The sequence below is a fragment of the Symphalangus syndactylus genome, chromosome 1 (assembly GCF_028878055.3).
Source record: "Symphalangus syndactylus isolate Jambi chromosome 1, NHGRI_mSymSyn1-v2.1_pri, whole genome shotgun sequence".
Taxonomy (NCBI): Eukaryota; Metazoa; Chordata; class Mammalia; order Primates; family Hylobatidae; genus Symphalangus; species Symphalangus syndactylus.
Window position 1 is genome coordinate 7,869,001 of NC_072423.2, and position 23,156 is coordinate 7,892,156.

At 38.7% G+C, this 23,156-nt stretch overlaps 1 protein-coding gene across 5 annotated transcripts in view; it reads right to left on the bottom strand.

Moving 5' to 3' along the window:
* The window catches only part of ATP9B (ATPase phospholipid transporting 9B (putative)), a 319,070-nt gene that overhangs the window by 219,648 nt on the left and 76,266 nt on the right, over positions 1 to 23,156 (bottom strand). For all 5 annotated transcript variants that reach the window (XM_055295727.2, XM_055295708.2, XM_055295691.2 and 2 more), the window contains one exon: positions 7,133 to 7,191. In XM_055295727.2, the coding sequence (XP_055151702.2) occupies positions 7,133 to 7,191 (59 nt within the window). The remainder of the gene's footprint in view (positions 1 to 7,132; positions 7,192 to 23,156) is intronic.

Below are 23,156 nucleotides of genomic sequence, written 5' to 3' on the forward strand. Positions count from 1 at the left end.
ATCATGACAAGAATATTTTCATGACTTTTTGAGAAGTAAGGATGCTTAATAAAGACCATCAACAAAAAGTGTCTTAAAAAACTAACCTTACATGAAAAGATAATAGCAGACTTCATTAAACTTAAGAATTTCTGTTCAACACAGCCTGTCAGGAAAGAAGAGGAAGATATCTGCAACGCACATATAACTAACAAACGACTCCAACCCAGAATATATAAAAGCCCACAAACTGATAAGAAAAGAAAGAATAACTCAGAAGAGAAATGCCAAGAGATTTTAGCAGGCTTGTCACATAAAAGACAGACACACACAAAATCATGTGAAAAAGTGCTGAATCTTATTAGACTTCAAAGAAATGTGCATTAAAACCACTCCTACTAATTTACACTCCCACCAACATGTAAAAGCGTTCCTATTTCTCCACATCCTCTCCAGCATCTATTGTTTCTTGACTTTTTAATGATTGTCACTCTAACTGGCGTGTGATGGTATCTCATTGTGGTTTTGATTTGCTTTTCTCTAATGACCAATGATGATGAGCTTTTTTTCATGTTTGTTGGCTGCATAAATGTCTTCTTTTGAGAAGTGTCTGTTCATATCCTTTGCCCACTTTTTGATGGGGTTGTTTTATTTCTTCTAAATTTGTTTAAGTTCTCTGTAGATTCTGGATATTGGCCCTCTGTCAGATGGACAGATTGCAAAAATTTTCTCCCATTCTGTAGGTTGCCTGCTCACTCTGGGTTTAGGGGAGGGATAGCATCAGAATACCTAATGTAGATGACGGGTTGATGGGTGCAGCAAACCACCATGGCACGTGTACACCTATGTAACAAACCCGCACGTTCTGCACATGTATCCCAGAACTTAATAAAAAAAAAAAAAAACATTTCTACATCCATATCAGAAATGCTAACTTTAAAAGGCTGAAAATGCACATGCTGGCAAATATGCCAAGGCACTGCTGATTGGAGTAGAATTTGGTACATCCCTTTGCAAAACCACGTGCAGCATCTACCACAGCAGAACTGCATAACCCAAAACACAGCAGCTCCACTCCTAGGCACACCTGCAACAGCAATGTGTGGAATGTGTGCACCAAGAAATATAGTCAAATATGACACAAAAGTATCCTTCATAATAGGCAAAACTTAGATGTAACCTAAAAACCCATCAACAGGAAAACAGATAAAAACCACACTATGTAACACCAAAATGGGTGGGTAACAACTACACACAACAACATGGGTGTATCTCATAAAGAACATGGGGCCAAAAAAGCACCCGCCCAAACACAGTCCCGCCTTGGTAAATTTTCTAGGCACTCTTGCCGAAAATCAATTAACCATAAATTTCAGTTTATTTCTGGATTCTCAATGTAATGCTAGTTCCTGTAAATGCTGATTACTGTAAATCTGTATTAAGTTTTGAAATAGTGAAGTGCGAGTATTCAAAGTTTGTCCATCTTTTTCAAAATTGTTTTGGCCATTCTGGGTCCCTTCAATGTCCATATGAATTTCAGAATCAGCCTGTCAATTTCTGCAAAGACATCAACTGGGATTTTGAGAGGGATAACCCTGAATCTATAGATCAATTTAGGGAACACCGCCTTTTGAATAACATATATTTCTAACCATGGGCATGAGCTGTCTTTACATTTACTTTGGTCTCTTTAATACGTTTCAACAATGATCACGGCTCACTGCAGCCTTGAACTCCTGGGCCCAAGCAATCCTCCTGCCTAAGCCTCCCAAGTAGCTAGGACAGCAGATGTGTGCCACTGCGCCTGGCTGATTCTTTAAATTTTGGTCTGTGTTGTCCAGGCTGGTCTCAAATTCCTAGTTTTATGTGATCCTCTCGCCTTGGCCTCCCAAAGTGCTAGGATTACAGGTATGAGTCATCATGCCCGGCCTTTAAAAGTATTTTTAAAAATTTCCTATTCAGACTCTTTATGTCCTTATTCTGTCTTATTTTTATGGAGTACTCATAAACAAACTAGATAATTTCAAATAATTATTGGACACTTTTTGTTTCTTTTTGCTTCCCCTCAAGACTAGGGGCACAAGAGCAAGGAGTCCTGTGCGCTCCTAACACCGCATGCCACGGTGTGAATGCACAGCTGCTTCTCTGACCAGTCACCCACCTGGGATATATGGACTTTCTGGAATTGAGCTACTGTGAATAATGCAGATACAGACATTCCTGCACAGGTTTTTTGTATCAACATAATTTAATATTTCTCTGTGATAAAGGTCCAGAAGTGCAACTGTTGGGTAGTATGATAGTTTTTTTTTTTAAGAAACTATCCAGTGATCTTCTGGAATAACTGTATTATTTGTATTTCCACAAGCAATATACAAGTGATCCGCTTCTTCACATTGTTTCCAACATTTGGTATTGTCACCATTTTTTCATTTTAGCTGTTCTGATAGATGCGTACTGATATTTCATTGTGTTTTAATTTGCATTTCCTGATGACTAATGATGTTGAATTCCTGTTCATGTGTTTTACTTTTTTTTTTTTTTTTTTTTTTTTTTTTGAGATAGTCTCTCACTCCGTCACCAGGCTGGAGTGCAGTGGCACAATCTCGGCTCACTGCAACCTCCACCTCCCAGGTTCTAGCGATTCTCCTGCCTCAGCCTCCCAAGTAGCTGGGACTATAGGCGCACACCACCACACCCAACCAATTTTTGTATTTTCAGTAGAGATAGGGATTCACCATGTTGGTGAAGATGGTCTCGATCTCTTGACCTCGTGATCCGCCCCCTTCGGCCTCCCAAAGTGCTGGGATTACAGGTATGAGCCACCATGCCCGGCACATGTGTTTATTTTCTATCTGTAAATCTTTGTCAAAATGTCTCTTGAAATCTTTTGCTCATTTTCTAATTTCAAATTTTTTTTTGTTTACTGTTAAAAAGTTTTAGGAGTTTTTATATATTCTAGATAGAAATCTTTGTCGAATATATGGTTTACAAATATTTTCTCCATCTGTAGCTTTTCATTGTATTCACATGGTTTTTCACAAGGCAAACATTTTTAATGATATGCAATTTATCAATTTTTCCTTTTACACATTGTCCTTTTGGTGTCAAGTCTAAGAAGTATTTTCCTATTTCTTATATTTTTTTTTCTAAAAGTTTTGCAGTTTCACATTTTACATTAAGTCCATGATCTTTTTTTTTAACCTCGGGATGCCCGGCGCCATTTGAGAAGGCTACCTTTTCTCCACTTGCTTTCACACCTTTGTCTAATTCTGGTTTCTCTATAATGTTTTGTTAACCTTTGTTTCTATCCTTCTTCCACACTATGTTGACTAATGTAACTATGCAATATGCCTTAACATCAAGAAGGGTGATTCCTCCCACTTTATTTTCCTTGTTAAAGTTGGTTTAGCTATTCTACAACCTGTGCCTTTCCGAATTAGTTTTAGAATAAGATAATCTATGTCTTTAAAAATAAGAAGAAAAAAAAACCCTGCTGAGATTTTGATAGGAATGGTATTAAGTGTACAGAACAATTTTGGGAAAACTGGAATGTGGAATGCTCCAATCGAAAAAGAGATAGGTCTATTTACTTATGTTTTCTTAGATTACTTTTATCAACACATTGTAAGTTTCAGCACAGATTTCATTTTCATAGCAATGACTGTAAGAGTACTGCATTTTTAATTTCTCTGCCCACATTTTCAGTTATTATATAAAAATGAGGTCCATATTTGTGCATCGATCTCATAACTTGACACCATGTTGAACTCACTAGTTCCAGGAGATTTTCTATAGATCCGTTGGGGTTTTCAACATATACATACATTTATCTATGTACATGTATACAGTTATGTCATCTGCAAATTGAGACATTTCTTTTCTAATCCATCTTTTCTTGCCTTACAGACTAGAAGTGCCATTGAGTAAGAGTAGTAACAGCAAACATCCTTGTCTCCAGTCTCAGAAAGGAGGCATTCAGTCTTACGCCATTAAGTATGTTGGCTACAGGTTTTTTGTAAATTCTTTTTAAACAAGATATGGTTACTCCCCCTCTAATCCAACCTGCTCAGAGTTTTCATCATGAATGAGTGTTGGGTTAAGTCAAATGGTCTTCCTGCAACAACTGATCGTGTGAGTTTTCTTTATTCTGTTGATAGGGTAGATTACACTGCTTGATTTTAGAATGCTGAACCACATTTACATACCTGGAATAACCTGTACTGGGTTGTGATGTATTACTCTTCTTTATATACTGCTGATACCAATTGGGCTGTAGTTTTCTTTTATTGTACTGTCTTTTTATCTGGTGTTGAGATAAAGATATTCCTGACCTCATAAAATGAGTTGGGTAGTGTATCATTCTCAATTATTTTCTGAAAACAACTGTGCAAAGTTGATGCTAAGTCTTCTGTAATGGTTTTAAGGAATTCTCCTGGACCTAGATATTTCCTTCCTAGAGCTTTAAATTACTAATTCAGCTTCTTTACTGGCTACAGGACTACTGATATTGTCTATTTCATTTTGACTGAATTCTTATACTTTATGGTTTCAGAATTTGTCCATTTCTTCTATTTATGGACATCAAGGTGTTTGTAGTATTTCGTAACTGTCCTTTTAACGGCTGCAGGATCTATAGTGAAAGCCCCTATTTCATTACTAATACTGGTGATTTGTGACATCACTATTTTTGTTTTGATCAGTCTTGCTTGCTAGAGGTCTATTGATTTTATTAACTTATTTAGAAGAACCAGCTTTTGTATTCATTGTTTTTCTATCTTGTCTTCCTATTTTCCATTTTCCTGACTTCTACTTGTATCTTTATTATTCCCTTCCTTCTGCTTGCCTTGGTTTAACTTTGCTGTCTTCTCCTAATTTCTTGCAGTAGGGATTTAGATTACTGACCCAAGACCTCTGCTTGTTTCCCCATAGAGTTTCATGCTACAGAGTTCCTCCCAGCAGTGCCCTTACATGCATCCCACTTATTCCAGAATGCAGAATTTTCATTTTTACCCAGCTGTATGGTTTCCTTGTGACTATCTATCCTATAAATTAATTCAAAGTGTGCTGTTCACTTTCCATGTTTTAGAGTTTTCCTGTTGCCTCTGTTACTGATTTTTAACAATTCTATTATAGTGAGAGAACACACTCTGTGTGATTTCAATTCTTTCCAATTTATTGAGGTTTATGGTACATAAAATGGCTTATCTTGGTGAATATTCCATAGACACTTTAAATAAATATGTTCTCTCCTATTGACAGGTATGGTGGTCTATGCATGCTAGGCAACTCCTGCTGGTTGGTCCTATGCAAATCTTCCACATCACTGCGGAGCGTCTGTCCACTACTTTTATCCAACGCCTGAAGGGTGGTGCTGAAGTACCCACTTGCAACTGGACTTGTCTACTTTTTTCAGCTCTGACAGTTGTTGATTCACGAGTTTTATGGGTCTGTTGCTTGGTACCAATTTAGGATCATTGTATCTTCCTGATGGATTAATCCTATTATTGTTGTATAATATCTCTTTTTGTCTGTAGTAATTTTCTTCACTCTGAAGTACACTTTCTTGGACATTAACATAGCTCCTACTACTTTTGTTTAATTTTACGTTGTATATATTTTTCTATCCTTTTACTTTCATCCTATCTACGCCACCGTATTTGAAGAGACTTTCACATAGAGATACGTCTTGGTTTTTTTGTTTTTTACCCATTCTGTCTCGATTGCTGTATTTAGACCATTAGAATGTACATCTGCATTTTATTATTTGTTTTCAGTTGGTTTCCTCTGATATGTGTTCCTGGGTTTCCAATTTCTTCCTTCTTGCGTCTGACCTGAGCCCTTTTAACTCACAGTCATGGAAGTAGGCAGATGAGAGCACTTGGGAACGAACTCCTTTAACACAGACACAGGTGTCCTGCGCACTCATGTGGTCGGGGATGAGACAGATGAGAGCACTCTGAATGCACTCCCCCGACATGCAGCCTGCACCTTCAGTCACTCTCCATACCACCAGCAGCCCTGACGATCTCCACATTGGACCTTTGATGTTTTTCTTATAGCTTCTTCCTACATTGATCTAAACTTTTTCTTTTGTAATGCTTTTACTTCTATTCACTTTTCCCTCTTAAATTTTTTAACTATACGAATTATGTCCAATAATTATGTGTAATATAACTACAGCTGGCCCTCTGTATCCATGGGTTCCACAGATCGGGATTCAACCAAGCATTGAGAGAAAATATTCAGGAAAAAATAAAAAATAAAAAATAAGAATAAAACAAAAATAAAAAAATACAGTATAACTATTTCGATAGCATTTCCACTGTATTAAGTACTATAAATCAACTAGAGATGATTTAAAGCAGAGGTCCCTAATCCCAGGGCTTTTAAGAATGGCGCTGCACAGCAGGAGGGGAGTGGAGGGCAAGCCAGCATTACCTCCTGAGCTCCGCCTCCTGTCAGATCAGCAGCAGCATTAGATTCTCACAGGAGCAAGAACCCTATTGTGAACTGCACATGCAAGGGACCTAGGCTGCACACTCCTCATGAGAATCTAATGCCTGATGATCTGAGGTGGAACAGTTTCATCCCAAAACCAAGCCCACTGAACCTTGGTCCATGGAAAAATTGTCTTCCATAAAACTGGTTCCTGGTGCTGAAAAGGTTGGGTACCACTGATTTAAAGTATACAGAGGATTTATTGATGCATAGACTATTCAACTTTATATAAGAAATTTGAGCATCAGTGGATTTTGGTATCCTTGGTGGGGTCCTGTAACTACTCTCTCATGGATAATGAGGGATGATTATCTCTGTAGGAGGAAGTTCTGAAAACTGAAGCACAGTATTATAAACAGGTTCAAATACAATTCTGTGATGATATAAAATAATCTTGATAATGCAACATTAAGTAGTTAACCATCTTATTTCAGAAAAAATATGACTTTGCCTGCACACACTGAAATACACTTTAGCAAAACAGAGTATACAAAAATCTAGATTTTTCTTCACATATAACAAATCTTACACAAGGATATTATGATTCAAAATACATATCTCAATTTCTTTCACATTCAGAAGTTACTTATAATCAGGTTAAACATTAACAACTAGCATATATAGGTCTAAAATATATTAAAAATTCATCAACCTTTTCCACTATGATGAGGTCTCCAACTTGTATGTCTGAACTCTTAACTTGCACTTTACCTTAAAAAAAGAAGAAGTACAGTCAACTCAAAGTAACAATAGCACATCCAAGTTCAACTTTCAACTAAAAAATAATTACTTTAGAAATAAGCTACAGAAAAAAAAAACTTTAGAAATTTCCCTATATACTTTTACTTTCAGACAGTCACTAATAATTAACTCTCAAATAATTTTTTATCTCCCAATAAAAACACAGAGGGAGAATTTCTTCATAGTAATTTAAAAGGGGACTACACTCCGAAGGTTATTTCCATGTTTTGTAATTGTTTCAGTTCCAAGTCAACAATGATCAGAAATATTACTAAATGGTTTGAGCATTAAAACTTAACACAGAGATGTAAAAATCCTTAAGTTAATATCATAAATGGCATTAATTAGCACATAAGTGACCAAAAAAGAAATAAAGCAAATTATATATAAAATCACCCTCTATTAATAGCTTTATCAACACAGGAGAGGACTGAAAAAGTTAGATCTAAAGCTTTATTACTAAAAGTGATTTCTCTATGTGAATAAATTCTTATCTACAAAATATCTAATGTAGAATAGTCATTGATAAAGTTTCATATATACTTAAATATCATGTATAATATGATGTAGAGTAGATGAATGTTGCATACATAATTAGGGACATACTTAGGTAACAAAACAGGCAAATTCATTCCCTCCCTTCCTCCCCTACTCTGTCTCTGCCCCTCTTTCTCTCCCTGGGCCTCTCCCAACCTCCTTCCCTCACTTCCTCACTCTCTCCCTGTCTCACTCTCTTTTAAGACTAGCAATGGCCTTGTGTGTTAATTTTACATTTTTGTAATTATTGTCCTAACAAGGGAAAATGTCCCTCCTTTTACATTCGGTTTATGTTGACAGCTATCAAAAACTAACATCACATTCGTTACACTGACTTTTAGACCCATATCCAACTTGTTAAAAGATCGTACTTCCCAAATACCTCTTAAAGCAGCTGTATTTCAGTAGTATCACACTGTTCCTAAAGATTTGGAGATATCAAAACTTTTATATGCATTATGTTGTACTTTTTTCTACATGCCTCAATTATACAAGCCAATAAGGGCTGAAGCTATTTCTATTTAGCAATGCTCTTTAGAATTACGTGTGAAACAAATCTTAACAGAGCTTTAAAATCATTAATTGTATGCTACACATAACCAGAAAACAGATTCACAAAACAATGTCCACTTTAATTCCTATGAGCATTAGGAGCTTCAGGCCTCCTCCCCCACTGCTATGCTTTTCACAGCAAAGCATCCGGCAGTAGAGATGCCCCACTGACCTAAAGTTCCTACTTCATCATCTAATTTCACTCTCTCTCCTAGCTATCCAATCCACCCTTCTTTCCTTCTATTTTTTTCACATTCTCTGTAATCAACACATCTTAAAAGGAGAGAAAAAGAAACACTACAGTCATAACACATAATACAGTAAATAACTTTAAAACATTTTGAAGAGAAAACATATCCTTTCTGGCTCTATAATTAAGATCTAACATTTCTGAGAGATTTATTATTCTGTAACACAGTAAGAGAGTTAACATATTTAATAGCCTTTAATTTTCAGGCATTATATAGTGATCACGATTAATTTCTATGGAAATTACCTTCAATTACATGTTTAAGGAAAAAAGTTTATGATCAAATACAGCATAAAAAGTTCTCAAAATGTTAATATTACACAATGAACAAAGTATTAGAAAGCTAAACAGAGTACAGTAACAAAATAGTATGACCACCTGCCTTATATATCTGCTCAAAGTACACATATCTAAATTTTGGAGAAATGATCATATTGTTATCAAGTCCTAGCTTCTTGAATAACTTATTTGCTGTCCTCTTTGCCAAAGAACATTTAAGGCACTGGACAGAGAAGACAGGGGAGGAAAGTTACCTGTTTTCACACACCTGTCCACCAGTGAAGGTCCAGCACGAATTACCGTTTCTGCCACATTCTAACAGCCCACACTTAACATTAAGTATTTGATTTCTGGCCAACACTTTGTTAACTGAGCTGACAACTGATCCTAGTAATATGCTAATATCAGATTTGAGAGAGGCTGGTAACAACAGAAAAATCTCTCAATTTTAAGAGTCACTGTGCACATATAAAACACACAACTGTCACCTGGCCTCAGTAATCCCACAGAGCAATCAACGATGCAAAGTGTTTAGGAAATGGACACTCAAAATTTAATCATCTCAGAGTTGCACTTGATAGAGAAGGAAGCTCTAAATACAGCAGCAAAGACATTTCGATGTAAATGCTAGTATTTAAATCTATTGACATATTTTTTTCTTAAAACTATCCTATTGAATATACTATCAAGTGCACACTCAGTAAGTCGTGTATGATCAGCATTTTGTTTTTTAATGAACTAGTTAATAGGGACTATTACCAAGTATATTAGTCCATTCTCACACTACTAATAAAGACAGACCCGAAACTGGGTAATTTATAAAGAAAAGAGGTTTCATTGCCTCACAGGTCAGCATAACTGGAGAGGCCTCAGAAAACTTACAATCAATAATGGTGAAGGGAAAGCAAACACGTCCTTCTTCACATGGTGGCAGCCAGGAGAAGTGCTGAGCAAAGGGAGAAAAGCCCCTTATAAAACCATCAGATGTCGTGAGAACTCACTCACTATCACAAGAACAGCATGGGGTAACCACTCCCATGATTCAATTACTTCCCACTGGGTCCCTCCCATGACACATGGGGATTATGGGAACTACAATTCAAGATGAGATTTGGGTGGGGACACAGCCAAACGGTATCACCAAGTAAGGTAACAACAGTACTTTCCGCTCTCTAAACTATTTCAATTAAATATTTCCACTAAATCTTTCTAGCAATAAACGTTCCCTTCCATTATTCTTCAGAAACATAATAGCATAAGTGGGTTTTTCCTCATAGGGGAAAAGCATTCATCTCACTTGTTCCCATGAACAACAAGTTCTATGGGCTCCTCTGAGAAAGATCCAAATGTATACCAAATAACTACCTATTCTTTTTTTTCGCTGCTGTTTGAGACGGAGTTTCACTCTTGTTGCCCAGGCTGGAGTGCAGTGGCACGATTTCGACTCACTGCAACCTCCACCTCCCGGATTCAAGCGATTCTCTTGCCTCAGCCCCCCAAGTAGCTGGGATTACAAGTGCCCGCCACCACACCCGGTAATTTTTTGTGTGTGTTTTTAGTAGAGACAGGGTTTTGCCATGTGGGCCAGGCTTGTCTTGAACTCCTGATCTCAGGTGATCCACCCGCCTTGGCCTCCCAAAGTGCTGGGATTACAGGCGGGAGCCACTGTGCCCGGCCATAACTACCTATTCTTATATCAATGCTTCTTAAACATATAACCTGCCCACCAACCCCACTGCCAGTCATTAATTTCTGCCTGTGTAAAGAAAATATAATATTATAATTTCCCTAATTCCAAATGAATGAGTTGAAAAAACTAAGGACTGTGTTTATCCCCCCCCAAAAAATTCCATTATATGACAATTATTTAGAAGATAATCATATTTGTATCTAAAAATATAAGGTCCTCAAAACAGACCCTAAGTTAACTGCCAGGCTTTACCAGCTGGCTCCTCCATCTCTGTTGGCCCCTGCTCTAGCTCACCGGGAACCTCATCCCTCCACTGTAGGGTGCCCTCTACTTACTCGCAGAAGCTCCCAGCATTTGCTCCCTGGGATTGAAATCCCTCCCTTCCCAGACTTAATTACACAGCAAGTCTAACCTCTGTGAAGCTTTTAATAACCCACATTAACACCAGTAATATTTTGTATATATATATATATCTGTAAATAATGTGCTTAAAATGCTATCAATATTTAAATATCTGAGTATCCACTAAATTTCAGATCCTATGATAGGTTTAAAGTGCAACTGAAATATACTTTTATGACATGTAGTTTCTTTTTTCCAAATGCATATCCAAAATTTACCCATATTAAGTTAAACTCATGGAGACAGAGAGTAGAAGGATGATTACCAGAGGCTGGGAAGGTTAGTGGGAGTTGTAGGGGGAAGCGAAGATGGTTAATAGGTACGAAAAATAGAAAGAATGAATAAGACAGTATTTGATAGAGCAACAAAGTGACTACAGTCAAAAATGCTTGTACATTTTAAAATAAAAGAGTGTAAGTGGATTGTTTGTAACACAAAGGATACATGCTTGAGGGGATGGATACCCCATTTACCCCGACGTGATTACTACCCATTGAATGCCTGCATCAAAATATCTCATGTAACCCACAAATATATATTCCTACTATGTACTCACAAAAATTTAAAAGATAAAAATAAAAACAAAATAAAATACAGCCACTTTGGGGAAAATAAGATGATAATGGAGCTGAAAAATTCTTACTGTGCCAGTGATGTAGCAGCCGATGTGCCACCACAGCACAAGGAGGGAGTCACATGTTTGCGGTGTAAAACGTCCCGCTGTAAAACAACATCCACAGCACTGCAGTTGTGTCAAAGTCTAGCACACATGATTATGTACAGAACAGACTTGATAAATGACCACATTACTGGTTTGTGGATTTACTATAAAAAATTAACCCATTTTAAAATCAAAGGAATTTACAACCATTCTAGTCCTAAGTAGTTAAAATGAGTCAATGTCATAATGGATTAAGGCACACAGCAAAGTAAGACCTACTAAACACGAATACTAGCAACTAAGGATAGAAACGTGTTTATATCCAAACACACACACAAGGTACGAGTGGTAGATAATTAAGTAACTTTTTTTATTATTTTCTGTCACCCAGTTTGGAGTATAGTGGCACAATCACGGCTCACTGTGGCCTCGACCTCCCTAGCTCGGGTGATCCTCCCACCACCTCAGCCTCTGGAGCAGATGGGACTACAGGTACGCACCACCACACTCAGCTAATTTTTGTATTTTTTGCAGAGATGAGATTTCACCGTGTTCCCAGACTGGTCTCAAACTCCTGAGCTCAAGCAATCCGCCCACATCAGTCTTCCAAAGTGCTGTGAATACGGGCATGAGTCACCACACCCAGCCAATACTGATTTTTTTGTTAATGTAAGAACAACAATAATGAACAGAAGGTTCTAAAATACTTCTGGTAATTAAGCATTAAATCTTAATATCCATCCATTAAAGTGAAATAAAGTATAACTTACTTTTCTATAAACAAACTTAGTTGAGATGATAGTTTACCACCTCACATTTAAACTAAATAAATATGCTGATCAAAGTAAACAAAACAGATCTCTAAGATCTTCAACTGCAAAAGCAGGTAGACTCATTGCCAAATTACTCACATCCATGTATCTCCGTAGAGCTTGAGGCATATCGTTTAAGTTAAGCAAATGGGATGTGCCAAAGCCCTAAGCAGGTACACAATAAACATTTTGTGATGAAGTGGCTGAGTGAACAAACTAGGATTCCTCTCCATTCTGCTTGCAAAGGTGTGTGAAATGTAAGTCAAAAACACTGAGGTCCAGGCCGGAGCTTTCTCATGTAAAACTGTCACCTGAGCGTATTAGTTTCTTTGCAGGCCACAACATCCACATATTTCATATAAATGTTCCTAAAAATAATTCCAAGAAACTGAGTTGAACAAAATTACTGTTATCTTCTAGCTAATTCTAAAATTTCTTACCTAATAAATACTGGTAAAAATTCTAGTTTAACAAAAAGTTACAATTTATTTTATGATGTAGATGGCATTACTACTCTAGGCTGTAAAACACTCCACAGAAGCGAATTCAAATGGATGAAATCCTAAAATGTATTAAAGCACTGAGAACATACTTAAAGAAAGAAGCACAGCAAACCTCCACAAAATCTGAAGACAGTACTTAACCCATTTCCTCAACACCTACTATATTCCAGTACCTACTGCAGGCACCTGCGCTACATTAGTGACAACGGCACATATTTAAAGGGTGTATGGCATGCTGGAATGTAGCAGGTGCTATGGAAAAATGAGGGCAGAGCACACGGCCCAGAATGCTGGCGGAGGGCAAAGGTGGGCATTTGTGACTGTTGCAGGCTTAGGAGAGGACTCCTAGAAAAGGAGGCATTGGAGCCAGGAGTCAGGAAACAGTGGGGAGGCCACGAACAGGCATCTAAGACAGAGCATGCAGGCTGAAGGAAGGGCCAGGGCAGAGTTCCTGAAGGAGAACATGCCTGGATGCTGAGAAAAAGTCAATGTCCACAAAGGAAGGCAGTGACAGGGGGATATCCAAAAGGAACAAGGAATGCCCATGTTCACAAAGTGCCCTTCCAGCCAGACTGGAGAAGCCCATGACCCACAGAGCACGTCTGGCCTCACACTGGGGAATAACCAACCCCATGGAGCATGCCCCAGATCTGTCCAATGATGCAAGAAAGGCCTATCAAGTAGCTGAACAGCATCCCAAAACAACACTCAACAATATTTGCAGGAATATAAAAATATCCACCACCCAAAAAGGTAAAATTCACAATGTCTGACATCCAATAACAAATTAATAGGCATGCAAAGAAGCAAGAAGATAGGACCCATACGAGGAGAAAAACCATTCAATCAAAACTGACCCACAACTGACACAAATATTATAATTAGCAGACACGGACATGAAAATAGCTATGAAAACTGTATTCCCACGATCAGAAAGTTAGAGACATGGAGGATACAAAAAAGACCCAAATCAAACTTCCAGACACAAAAACAACAACGCTTGAAATAAAAAACACAACACATGAAATTAAAGTATGATATGGTTTGGCTGTGTCTCCACCCAACTCTCATCTTGAATTGTAGTTCCTATACTCCCCACGTGTTGTGGGAGGGACCCGGTGGGCAGTAAATGAATCATGGGGCGTTTACCCTCATGCTGTTCTCTTGATAGTGAGTGCTTTCTAACAGTTTTGTAAGTGGCTCTTACCCTTTTTGCACTTCTCCTTGCTGTCACCATGTGAAGAAGGACATGTTTGCTTCTCCTTCCTCCATGGTTGTAAGTTTCCTGAGGCCTCCCCAGCCATGCTGAACTGTGAGTCAATTAAACCTCTTTCCTTATAAATTACTCGGTCTTGGGTATGTCTTTATTAGCAGCTTGAGAACAGACTAACACACAATAGAATAAACATTGTGGAAGGAAAGAATAGTGAATCTGAAGACACAGCAATAGAACTGTGCAAAATAAAACAGAAAAAAGAATTTAAAAGAAAAATTTAAAAACATCAATGAATGTGTCACTACCTCAAACAGTCTAATATAGGTATAACTGGAAACCTTGACACTGGAAAGGGAAGAAAAAATATTTGAAGAAATAAAGGCTAAACACTTTCCATATTTAATGAAACTTATATCCCACAGATTCAAAAAGTTAAATGAACCCCAAGCATAAAAAACATAAAGAAAATTATACCTAGGCACATCATAATCAAATCGCTCAAAACCAATAACAAAATCTTAAAAGCAGAGATAAAAGACAACTAACCCCCAAAAAACAACAAAACACTGCTGAGAAAAAAATTTTAAAGGGGAAGATGTATCTCACACATGGGTCAAAAGACTAAATATTATTAAAATGTCAGTTCTCTGCCAAATGGATTTACAGATTCAATGAAATCCCACTCAAAACTGCAGAAGGCTTTTTTGTAGAAATTGGCAAGCCGATTAATACACTAGTATTAGTTGTATTAATTAGTTGTATTAATAATTAGTTGTATTAATACACTAGTATTAGTTGTTAGATGTAGGCCCTTTGTATTTCCTTAACAAAAACAACTCTGAAAATGAAGAACAAAGGTGGAAGGCTTGATTTCAAAAATTATTATAAAGCAACAGTACCCAAAACAGCATGCTGTTTACAGACAGAGATCAATGGAGCAGAAAGAGGGTCCAGAGATAAACTTACATGAAGAGTTTAAAGGCAATGCAGTAGAGAAAGGATCACTTTTTCAAAAAACAGTACTGACAACTGAATGGCCATATGCAAAAGAACACCCATACTCTGCACAGTAGACAAAAATAGACTCAAAATGGATATTCATAAGTATAATTCCTAAAACTTCTAGAAGAAAACAGGAGAAACAGAGCAGAAACATTTGTAAACGTGGGTTAGGTAAAGAGTTCTTAGAACAACAAAAGCACAATCATAAATGAAATTGACCAACTGGACTTCTTCAAATAGAAGATCAAAGGGGCTAGGAACGGTAGAAAGGATGCAAAGTCAATAAACTGGAGGTTGAAAAAGAACTGAAGTCCAGGCACGAAAGAGAATGAGCTGGGAAGAAGGGCCTAACTGCAGGTGGAGTGGCACTAAGGCTACAAGAGCCAAAACTGGGGCCACCAAAGAGTCTGTTTAGGACGTGGGCCCTCAGAAAAGAGCTACAGTTTAATGAGAGCAAGAAGGCACATTCAGAGAGGAATCCATAGATAGAAGAGCTTCAGGTTACGAAGGGAAAAAAAGAACATGAATTCTGAAAGCAGTGAAAAAAGACCAAGGGTAAGAATAAAGATACATAGTATCCCATGGTAATTAAAATGCAGAATCTGAAGGATGACTTGGAGTCTGGGGCTTTTCATGTTAAGTAACATAAAACATAAAATTCATCTCGACATTAGCTCTGGTGCATATAAGGCCCATACTGTGCTCAGGCTGACAGGCACGGGTTCAGGGGAGCCAGCTCAAATTCTGAGTCCTTGGACAACAAACCTGGTTAAGTCTCAAAGGTCTGGGGAAGAACTCTGCTAACTTTAAACATGGTTTCAAAACAACTGCTGAGCATTTGTGGGGAAAAAAAAGAAAAGAAAGATCGCTTCTCCACAGAGCATACATCTTAAGTATAAAATTACAAATGCAGTAAACCTTAACTACAAAAAATGAAAATCCAGAAACACTGTATGAAAAGACAATGCTCACTTATATTGGGAATGAGTAGACTTTCTAAGATTAATGTAAAAATCACAAAAGATCAGGAGATTTAAATTATATAAAAATTATACATTACATCCAAGAAAAATGATTTTTTTAAAAAGTCAAGGTAAAAACATTTGCTACATATGACAAAGGCAAATTCCTTTTAGTAGAAAAATCGTAATAAGGTAAAAATAAAGAAACAAAAGGTATTAAATAAGTAATTTAAAAAAGATCACAAATGAACAACGCAAATTTTTTAACTGGAATGAGTGGGCAAGGAAGGACATTTGTGGGCACAATGGAAACGCAAACTGGTGCCACCTCACAGGGCAGCCCCCTGGCCTTAGACCGGGCTCAGCACTTTCATCTGGATCTGGAACTTCTTTCTTTCTTGACTCCCTCAGTTCACTGAGTGCTCACCACATGCCAATGACTCTACTTACCCTGGGGGAAACCAGGACCCCAAGCTCATGAAACTGAGAGTCCAGGAATTAAAGTAGTCCTCAGAGTAATGCCACTCCCCACAGGGAGGTACAGGTGCCATGGGATATATGTGTGGGCTGGGGTGGGGAATAACATTGGAAGAAATCAAGGCAGACCTCTCTAAGATAATCTTTTAATAAAACCTGAAGTTTTGAGTAGGAAGTGTCCAAACAGTACAGGACAGAACAAGAACCTCCAGATAGAGTTGCTATTACTTTAAAAGCCAATCTCTAAGAGGGAGAAGGAGAGGCCTATTCAAGGAACTAAAGGAAAAACCAGTGCAACCACACTTCAGAAATCACAGAAGGAGCGGGAGCAGGTGGCCAGAGCCAGGCCACAGGGAGCTGGAGAGTCACATGCGACTCAAGGGTTCTAAGCCATAAAATGGCATCAGATTCACTTTTTGAAAATACTTTTTACTTTGAAAGGAAAAGTGCTACCACAAAGGAAAGATGGAGCAATATCAGCAGTGAGGAGTCCATTTCCCACTTCAGGCAGAACAGACAGCTGGAGCCAGAGCTGGGGCCAGGACAGGAGCTGCAGCGCCGCTGGTAAAGTCCCATCAGCCAGACCCAGCTAAGGGCTGTTCAAGGGCTGCGGGGGGCAGACCTCAGCTGGCTTTAGTGATTAAGAAGTATCTCCCTGGTTAGAAGCACTGGTTAGACCTGGAGGTAGCACACACATCTCAAGTGAAAAGGAGGGATGGAAAAACTTGTAGTCGATATATCACGAAGAAATGAATTCACGCAGATCCTCTAAGGGTGACCTGAGAAGAAACAGTGGTAATGAGTTTATATATCTACTTGAGTGTGTGTGTATGCATGTTTATAACCACTCCTGGATCTATATGGCCACACCTGAGTATACCTACCCACTTGAGAGTGTGTGTGTGTGTGTGTGTGTGTGTGTGTGTTTAGAACCATTCCTGGATCTATATGGCCACACCTGAGTATATCTACCTACTTGAGTGTGTGTGTGTGTGTGTGTGTGTGTTTATAACCACTCCTGAGTCTATATGGCCACATCTGAGAGTATCTACCTTGGTCCAGCCACAGAGGACTAAAAATACGAGATAATAAATGGAAGGTGTTTGTGAAATATCATTACATAGCAGAAATACAGGTTGGTGCAAAAGTAATTGCAGTTTTTGCCATTACTTTCAATGACAAAATTACTTGGTGCAACTATTTTTGCACCAATCTAATACCATGATGTATACTGAATGTTCCTGAATGAAATACTGGGATGGATCCTTTTCAAATGCTGCTCAGATGTTAGACCACGGAAACAAAAATGATTTAAGTACACTTCAAGAAAGGTTGGGCATGGTGGCTCACACCTGTAATCCCAGTGCTCTGAGAGGCTGAGGCGGGTGGATTACTTGAGGCCAGGAGTTTGAGACCAACCTGGCCAACATGGTGAAACCCTGCCTCTACTAAAAACAAAACAAAACAAAAACAAGCAGTCATAAACAAGAAGAAGGTAAACTAACAGCAACATACACCGAAAATTCCCACACCCAAAAAAGTATTAGAAAATACAACACAACTCAAAATAATTCCAGTGTGATTGTGACACTGGTTAAAATATTTTCTGCTTCCAAACAAAGCATATTTATAAGTGGCTTTCCTTTTCAAAAGAAAAGAGTAACAGAGAACATTCTTCCAGTTTACTTCTATAAGAATGTGCTTGAGAACTCCAAAATGACACAGTCCGAATGTTGTAAATATGGTCCAGCAAACTACAGAAAGGCACACAAGGAGGCTGCCATCAATGTCATTCAAAGAGGTAACTGTGAAATACTGGAAACCGAGAAGGAGGTCAACAGCAAATATTCTTAATGAAAAAATAAATTTTAAACTGTACTCAATAATAAGCCTAAACTGATGCATTTTTTAATACTACAGATTTTACTCATCAAACATCTGTATCAGAACCACCAGCCATGAAGCAGTGTGCCACAGCTGAAAGAACGCTGGATTGGAGTCAGAATGATCTAGGTTCAAGCACCAGCTCTACCTAAAACTACTGTGACTCAGGGGAAACTATTCACGAACCGCAGCTTTCTCATCTAGAACTCGGAGAGCACATCAACTCTCGCTTGGACGATGCTGCATATGAGAACTCGTACTCTGAATGTTATCTGACACACGCAAGGAAGTAAAAAAGTAGCTATCATTATCATTATTGACATGTGAAACTTCTACTTCTTAGATGACCAGCAATGATGGCTAATTTTTCTTAAATGGTAAATTTTCATGTACATTTGAAATAAACATACTGATAATTATTTTTAAAGTACTTGAAGTTCAAGTATCACAGAAGTACAAAAGACATAACAGCAGAAGGTCTTCCTCAACATTTTATGCCGTTTTTGGGTGAAACTAACGTTAACATAAAAAGCCATTTTAAAGTGAATCATTCAGTGGCATTGACTGTATTCACAATGTTGTGTGACCAACTCTATCAAGTCCCAAAACATTTTCATCACCAAAAAAGGAAACGCAATGCCTGTTAGGCAGATGCTTCGTGCTCCCTTTGTCTGCTCGTCCATGGCCACCTCCAGTCTGCAGTTTATCTCTCTAATTTACCAATTGTGGATACTTCCTATAGATGAAGTCACACAATATGGGATCTTTTGCATCTGGCTTCTTCCACATAGCATAATGTTTTGAGGTTCATCCAGGTTGTAGCATGTAGCAACCCTTCATGATTTCTATGCCTGAATAAAATTCCATTGTAGAAATTTGCTATCCATTCGTTTATCCACTCATCTTTTAGTGAACATCTGGGCTATTATCACCTTTTGGCTATTGTGAATAGTGAATAAACACTAAATAAACACGGGGTCCCTGCTTTAAATGCTTTTTAACTATTTAAGAAACTGAAAGTGTGTTTTCTACAGGTGCTGAACCACCTTGTTCCCACAAGCAATGTGCAAAGATTCCAATTTCTCCAGATCCTCTCCAGCACTTGATATTCTATATTTTAAAATTATAGCCAACCTAGTGGTGTATGGTGATGTCTCATATAGATTTGCACTTCCCTCTGGTCTAAGGCTGTTGACTGACTGTCATTTTACATGCATGTTGGCCATTTGTGTATTTTCTTCAGAAAATTGCCTGTTCAGGTCCTGTGCCCATTTTGTAATTGGGTTATCTTTCTAATGTTGAAATTGTAAGAGTTCTTTATGTATCTTGGATACTGGATCCTTATCAGATATTCAATTTTCTCTCATTCTTTCTTTTTACATTTTTGATAATGCCCTTAGATGCATGAAAGCGTATTAGCTTTTGTTTATCTGTGAATGTCTTAACAACTTCTTCTTTTTTTTTTTTTTTTTTTGAGATGGAATCTTGCTCTTTCGCCCAGGCTGGAGTGCAGTGGTGCGATCTCAGCTCATTGCAACCTCTGCCTCCCAGGTTCAAGCGATTCTCCTGCCTCAGCTTCCTAACTGGGATTACAGGTGCATGCCACCATGCCCAGCTCATTTTTGTATTTTTAGTAGAGACAGGGTTTCACCACATTGGCCAGGCTGGTCTTGAACTCCTGACCTCAGGTTATCCACCTGCCTCGGCCTCCCAAAGTGCTGAGATTACAGGCATGCGCCACCAGGCCCAGAAAACTTCTTCATTTCTGAGTGACAGTTTTACCAGATATAGAATTCTTAATTGACAGGTTTTTTTTTCTCTCACCATTTTTAAAACGTCAACCCACTGCCTTCAGACCTCCATGGCTTCTGATAAATCCTATGGAGGGTTCCTTGTGTGTGACCAGTTACTTCTCTCTCTCTGCTTTCAGGGTGTTCTCCTGGTCTGTGGGTGTCAGCTGCTTGGTTATGTATCTCATTATGGATTTTTCTCATATTATCCTTCATGGGCTTTGCTGTACTTCCTGAATGTACAGATTAATGTCTTTTATCAAATGTAGAAAGTTTTTGGCCATTATTCCTTCACATATTTTCTCTGTCCTCTCTCTCTCTCCTCGCCTTCTTCCATCTCCATCATGTGCATTTGGTATGCCTGATGCTGTCCCACAGGTCTCTTAAGAGCTGTTTTTTTTTTTTTTTTCATTCTTTCTGCTCCTCAAACTGGATAAATACAACTGACCTAGGCTTAAGTTCACTGTTTCTTTGGTGTGCTCAATTTTGCTACTGAATCCCTCTAGTGAGTGTTCTTTTCACTTACTATACTTTTCAGTGCCAGAATTTGTTTGCTTCCTTTAGATAATTCTCTACTTGTTCCTATATCATTCTCCTGATATCTTTTAAGCAACATCCCTGTGGTTTCCTTGAGCGCCCTGGCACATTTAAGGCAGCTGATTTAAACTTTTTGTTTCCTAAGTCTGATGTCTGGCTTTCCTCAGGGGCAGTTACTATTACCTTCTTCTGGGAGTGGGCCATATTTTGTTTTGTTGCATGCTTTATAATGTTTTTTGTAGAAAACTGGACATACGCCGGGTGCAGTGACTCACACCTGTAATCCCAGCACTTTGGGAGGCCGAGGCAAGTGGATCTCCTGAGGTCAGGAGTTCAAGACCAGCCTGGCTAACATGGTGAAACCCCATCTCTACAAAATACAAAAAAATAGCTGGGCATGGTGGCACATGCCTGTAATTCCAGCTACTTGGGAGGCTGAGGCAGAAGAATCACTTGAACCCAGGGGGCAGAGGTTGCAGTGAGCTGAGATCGTACCACTGCACTCCAGCCTGGGCGACAGAGGAAAACTCTGTCTCAAAAAAAAGAAAAAAAGAAAACTGGACATACATTATAATTTGGTAATTCTGGAAATTAGCTATTGCTCCCTCTTCTTGGTTGATTTTATTGTTATATGCTGTAGCTGTGTTTGTCTACTGATTTTTCTACACTATTTTTGTAAAGTGTGTATTCTTTATCATGGATGGTCTCTAAAGTCTCTCTCCCATTCTTACATTCCGCCAGTGTTCTGACAGGTTTCCTTCAAAATGAAGAGAGAAAAAGGAGGGGCAGGGGGAGGAGGAAACAAACCCAAACAAAACCTGTCCTGCGCTTTGGAGCCTGGTTCTGTGCGGCAGCCTCACTGAAGACTCAGCCAGGCCATTAACAACTCTGCTGCATCCTTCCCTTCCTACTTGCACTGAGCCTAGAGACTGGCCAGAGGGAAAGACTTTAGCCAGTTCTTGGCTTGCATGTCGCTTCCAAAATTCCCCAGCATACACAGGGGAATTCCTGAATGCTCAAATTTCCCAAAGCAACTCCCTCCCCAGTTTCTTCTGCCTGGCATTTGACACTCTACTGTCTGGCTTGACTGTCATCTTTTGCCCTAGGGTACTAAAGGCTGTTCATTAGCCTTGAATATGTTTGAGAAATGCCGCTAAGTTTCTACTTTTCTGCCCTGAGTTCAAGCTAGGTGAAAAAAGACAAGCACCTAGGGTCAACCCTCCAAGCAGTCCCCCAACTGGTTAGAGACAGAAACAATTCTTTTGGAATAAGCTGCAAACTGGGAACATGGGCCATCATCTTCAAGACTAGTGCCTTGTTACAGTGTTGGGAGAAGGTGCTGAGATCAGGGCAATTGTAGGGAAAAAGCTTTCCAACTGTTTCTAGGTTGACTTTTTCTGGATGCAGCAATTTCCTGGGTGCTGTAAACCTTTGACTTTTCTAGAGCTCTGAAGTAGTTAGTTCTAATAGTTTCTGCTTGATTTTCAATGTTTCTGTGGAAAGGCAGGCATATGCTCTAGTTATTTCTGAATAATACAAGTAATACACCAGAAGAACATCCCTGCCTAGCCCCTCCGTTACAACAATTTTAAAAATAAGATAGATCTATATTATATTCTTACAAAGACAATGCAAAGTTATACACAATTTACTGGGCCATTTGGGGGCTTTTTTCTCCAATACTAAGGCTTACCACCTTCTTCATCCTTCCTCCACTACACCACCATTCAAGCATCAAAGATTTTTAATAATTTTTCAACTCCATGGAGAAAAAAACATTGTTTTCAACAAGTCATGCTAGGACAACCTGATATTCATACAAAAGAATACGGACCCACACCTTACCCCATACACAAAATGAATCAAACAACCCAGTTAAAAAGTTGGCAAAAGGGATGGGCGTGGCTCACGCCTGTAATCCCAGCACTTTGGGAAGCCAAGGTGGGTGGACCACGAGGTCAGGAGTTCAAGACCAGCCTGGCCAACATAGCGAAACCCGTATCTACTAAAAATACAAGAAATCAGCCAGGCGCAGTGGCAGGCACCTGTAATCCCAGTTACTCGGGAGGCTGAGGCAGGAGAATCGCTCAAACCCGGGAGGCGGAGGTTGCAGTGAGTGGGAGATCGCGCCACTGCACTCCAGCCTGGGCGACAGAGCAAGACTCTGTCTCAAAAAAAGAAAAAAAAAAAGTCAGCAAAGGATCTGAGCAGACATTTATCCGGAAAAGATATACAAACAGCTAATAAGCAAATGAAAAGATGCTCAACATCATTAATCATTAGGAAAATACAAACCAAAACCACAATGAGATATATCAAAAAGCAGCGGTTACAATCAAACAGGCAGAGAGTAATGTACAGGTGAGGATGTGGGAAAACTG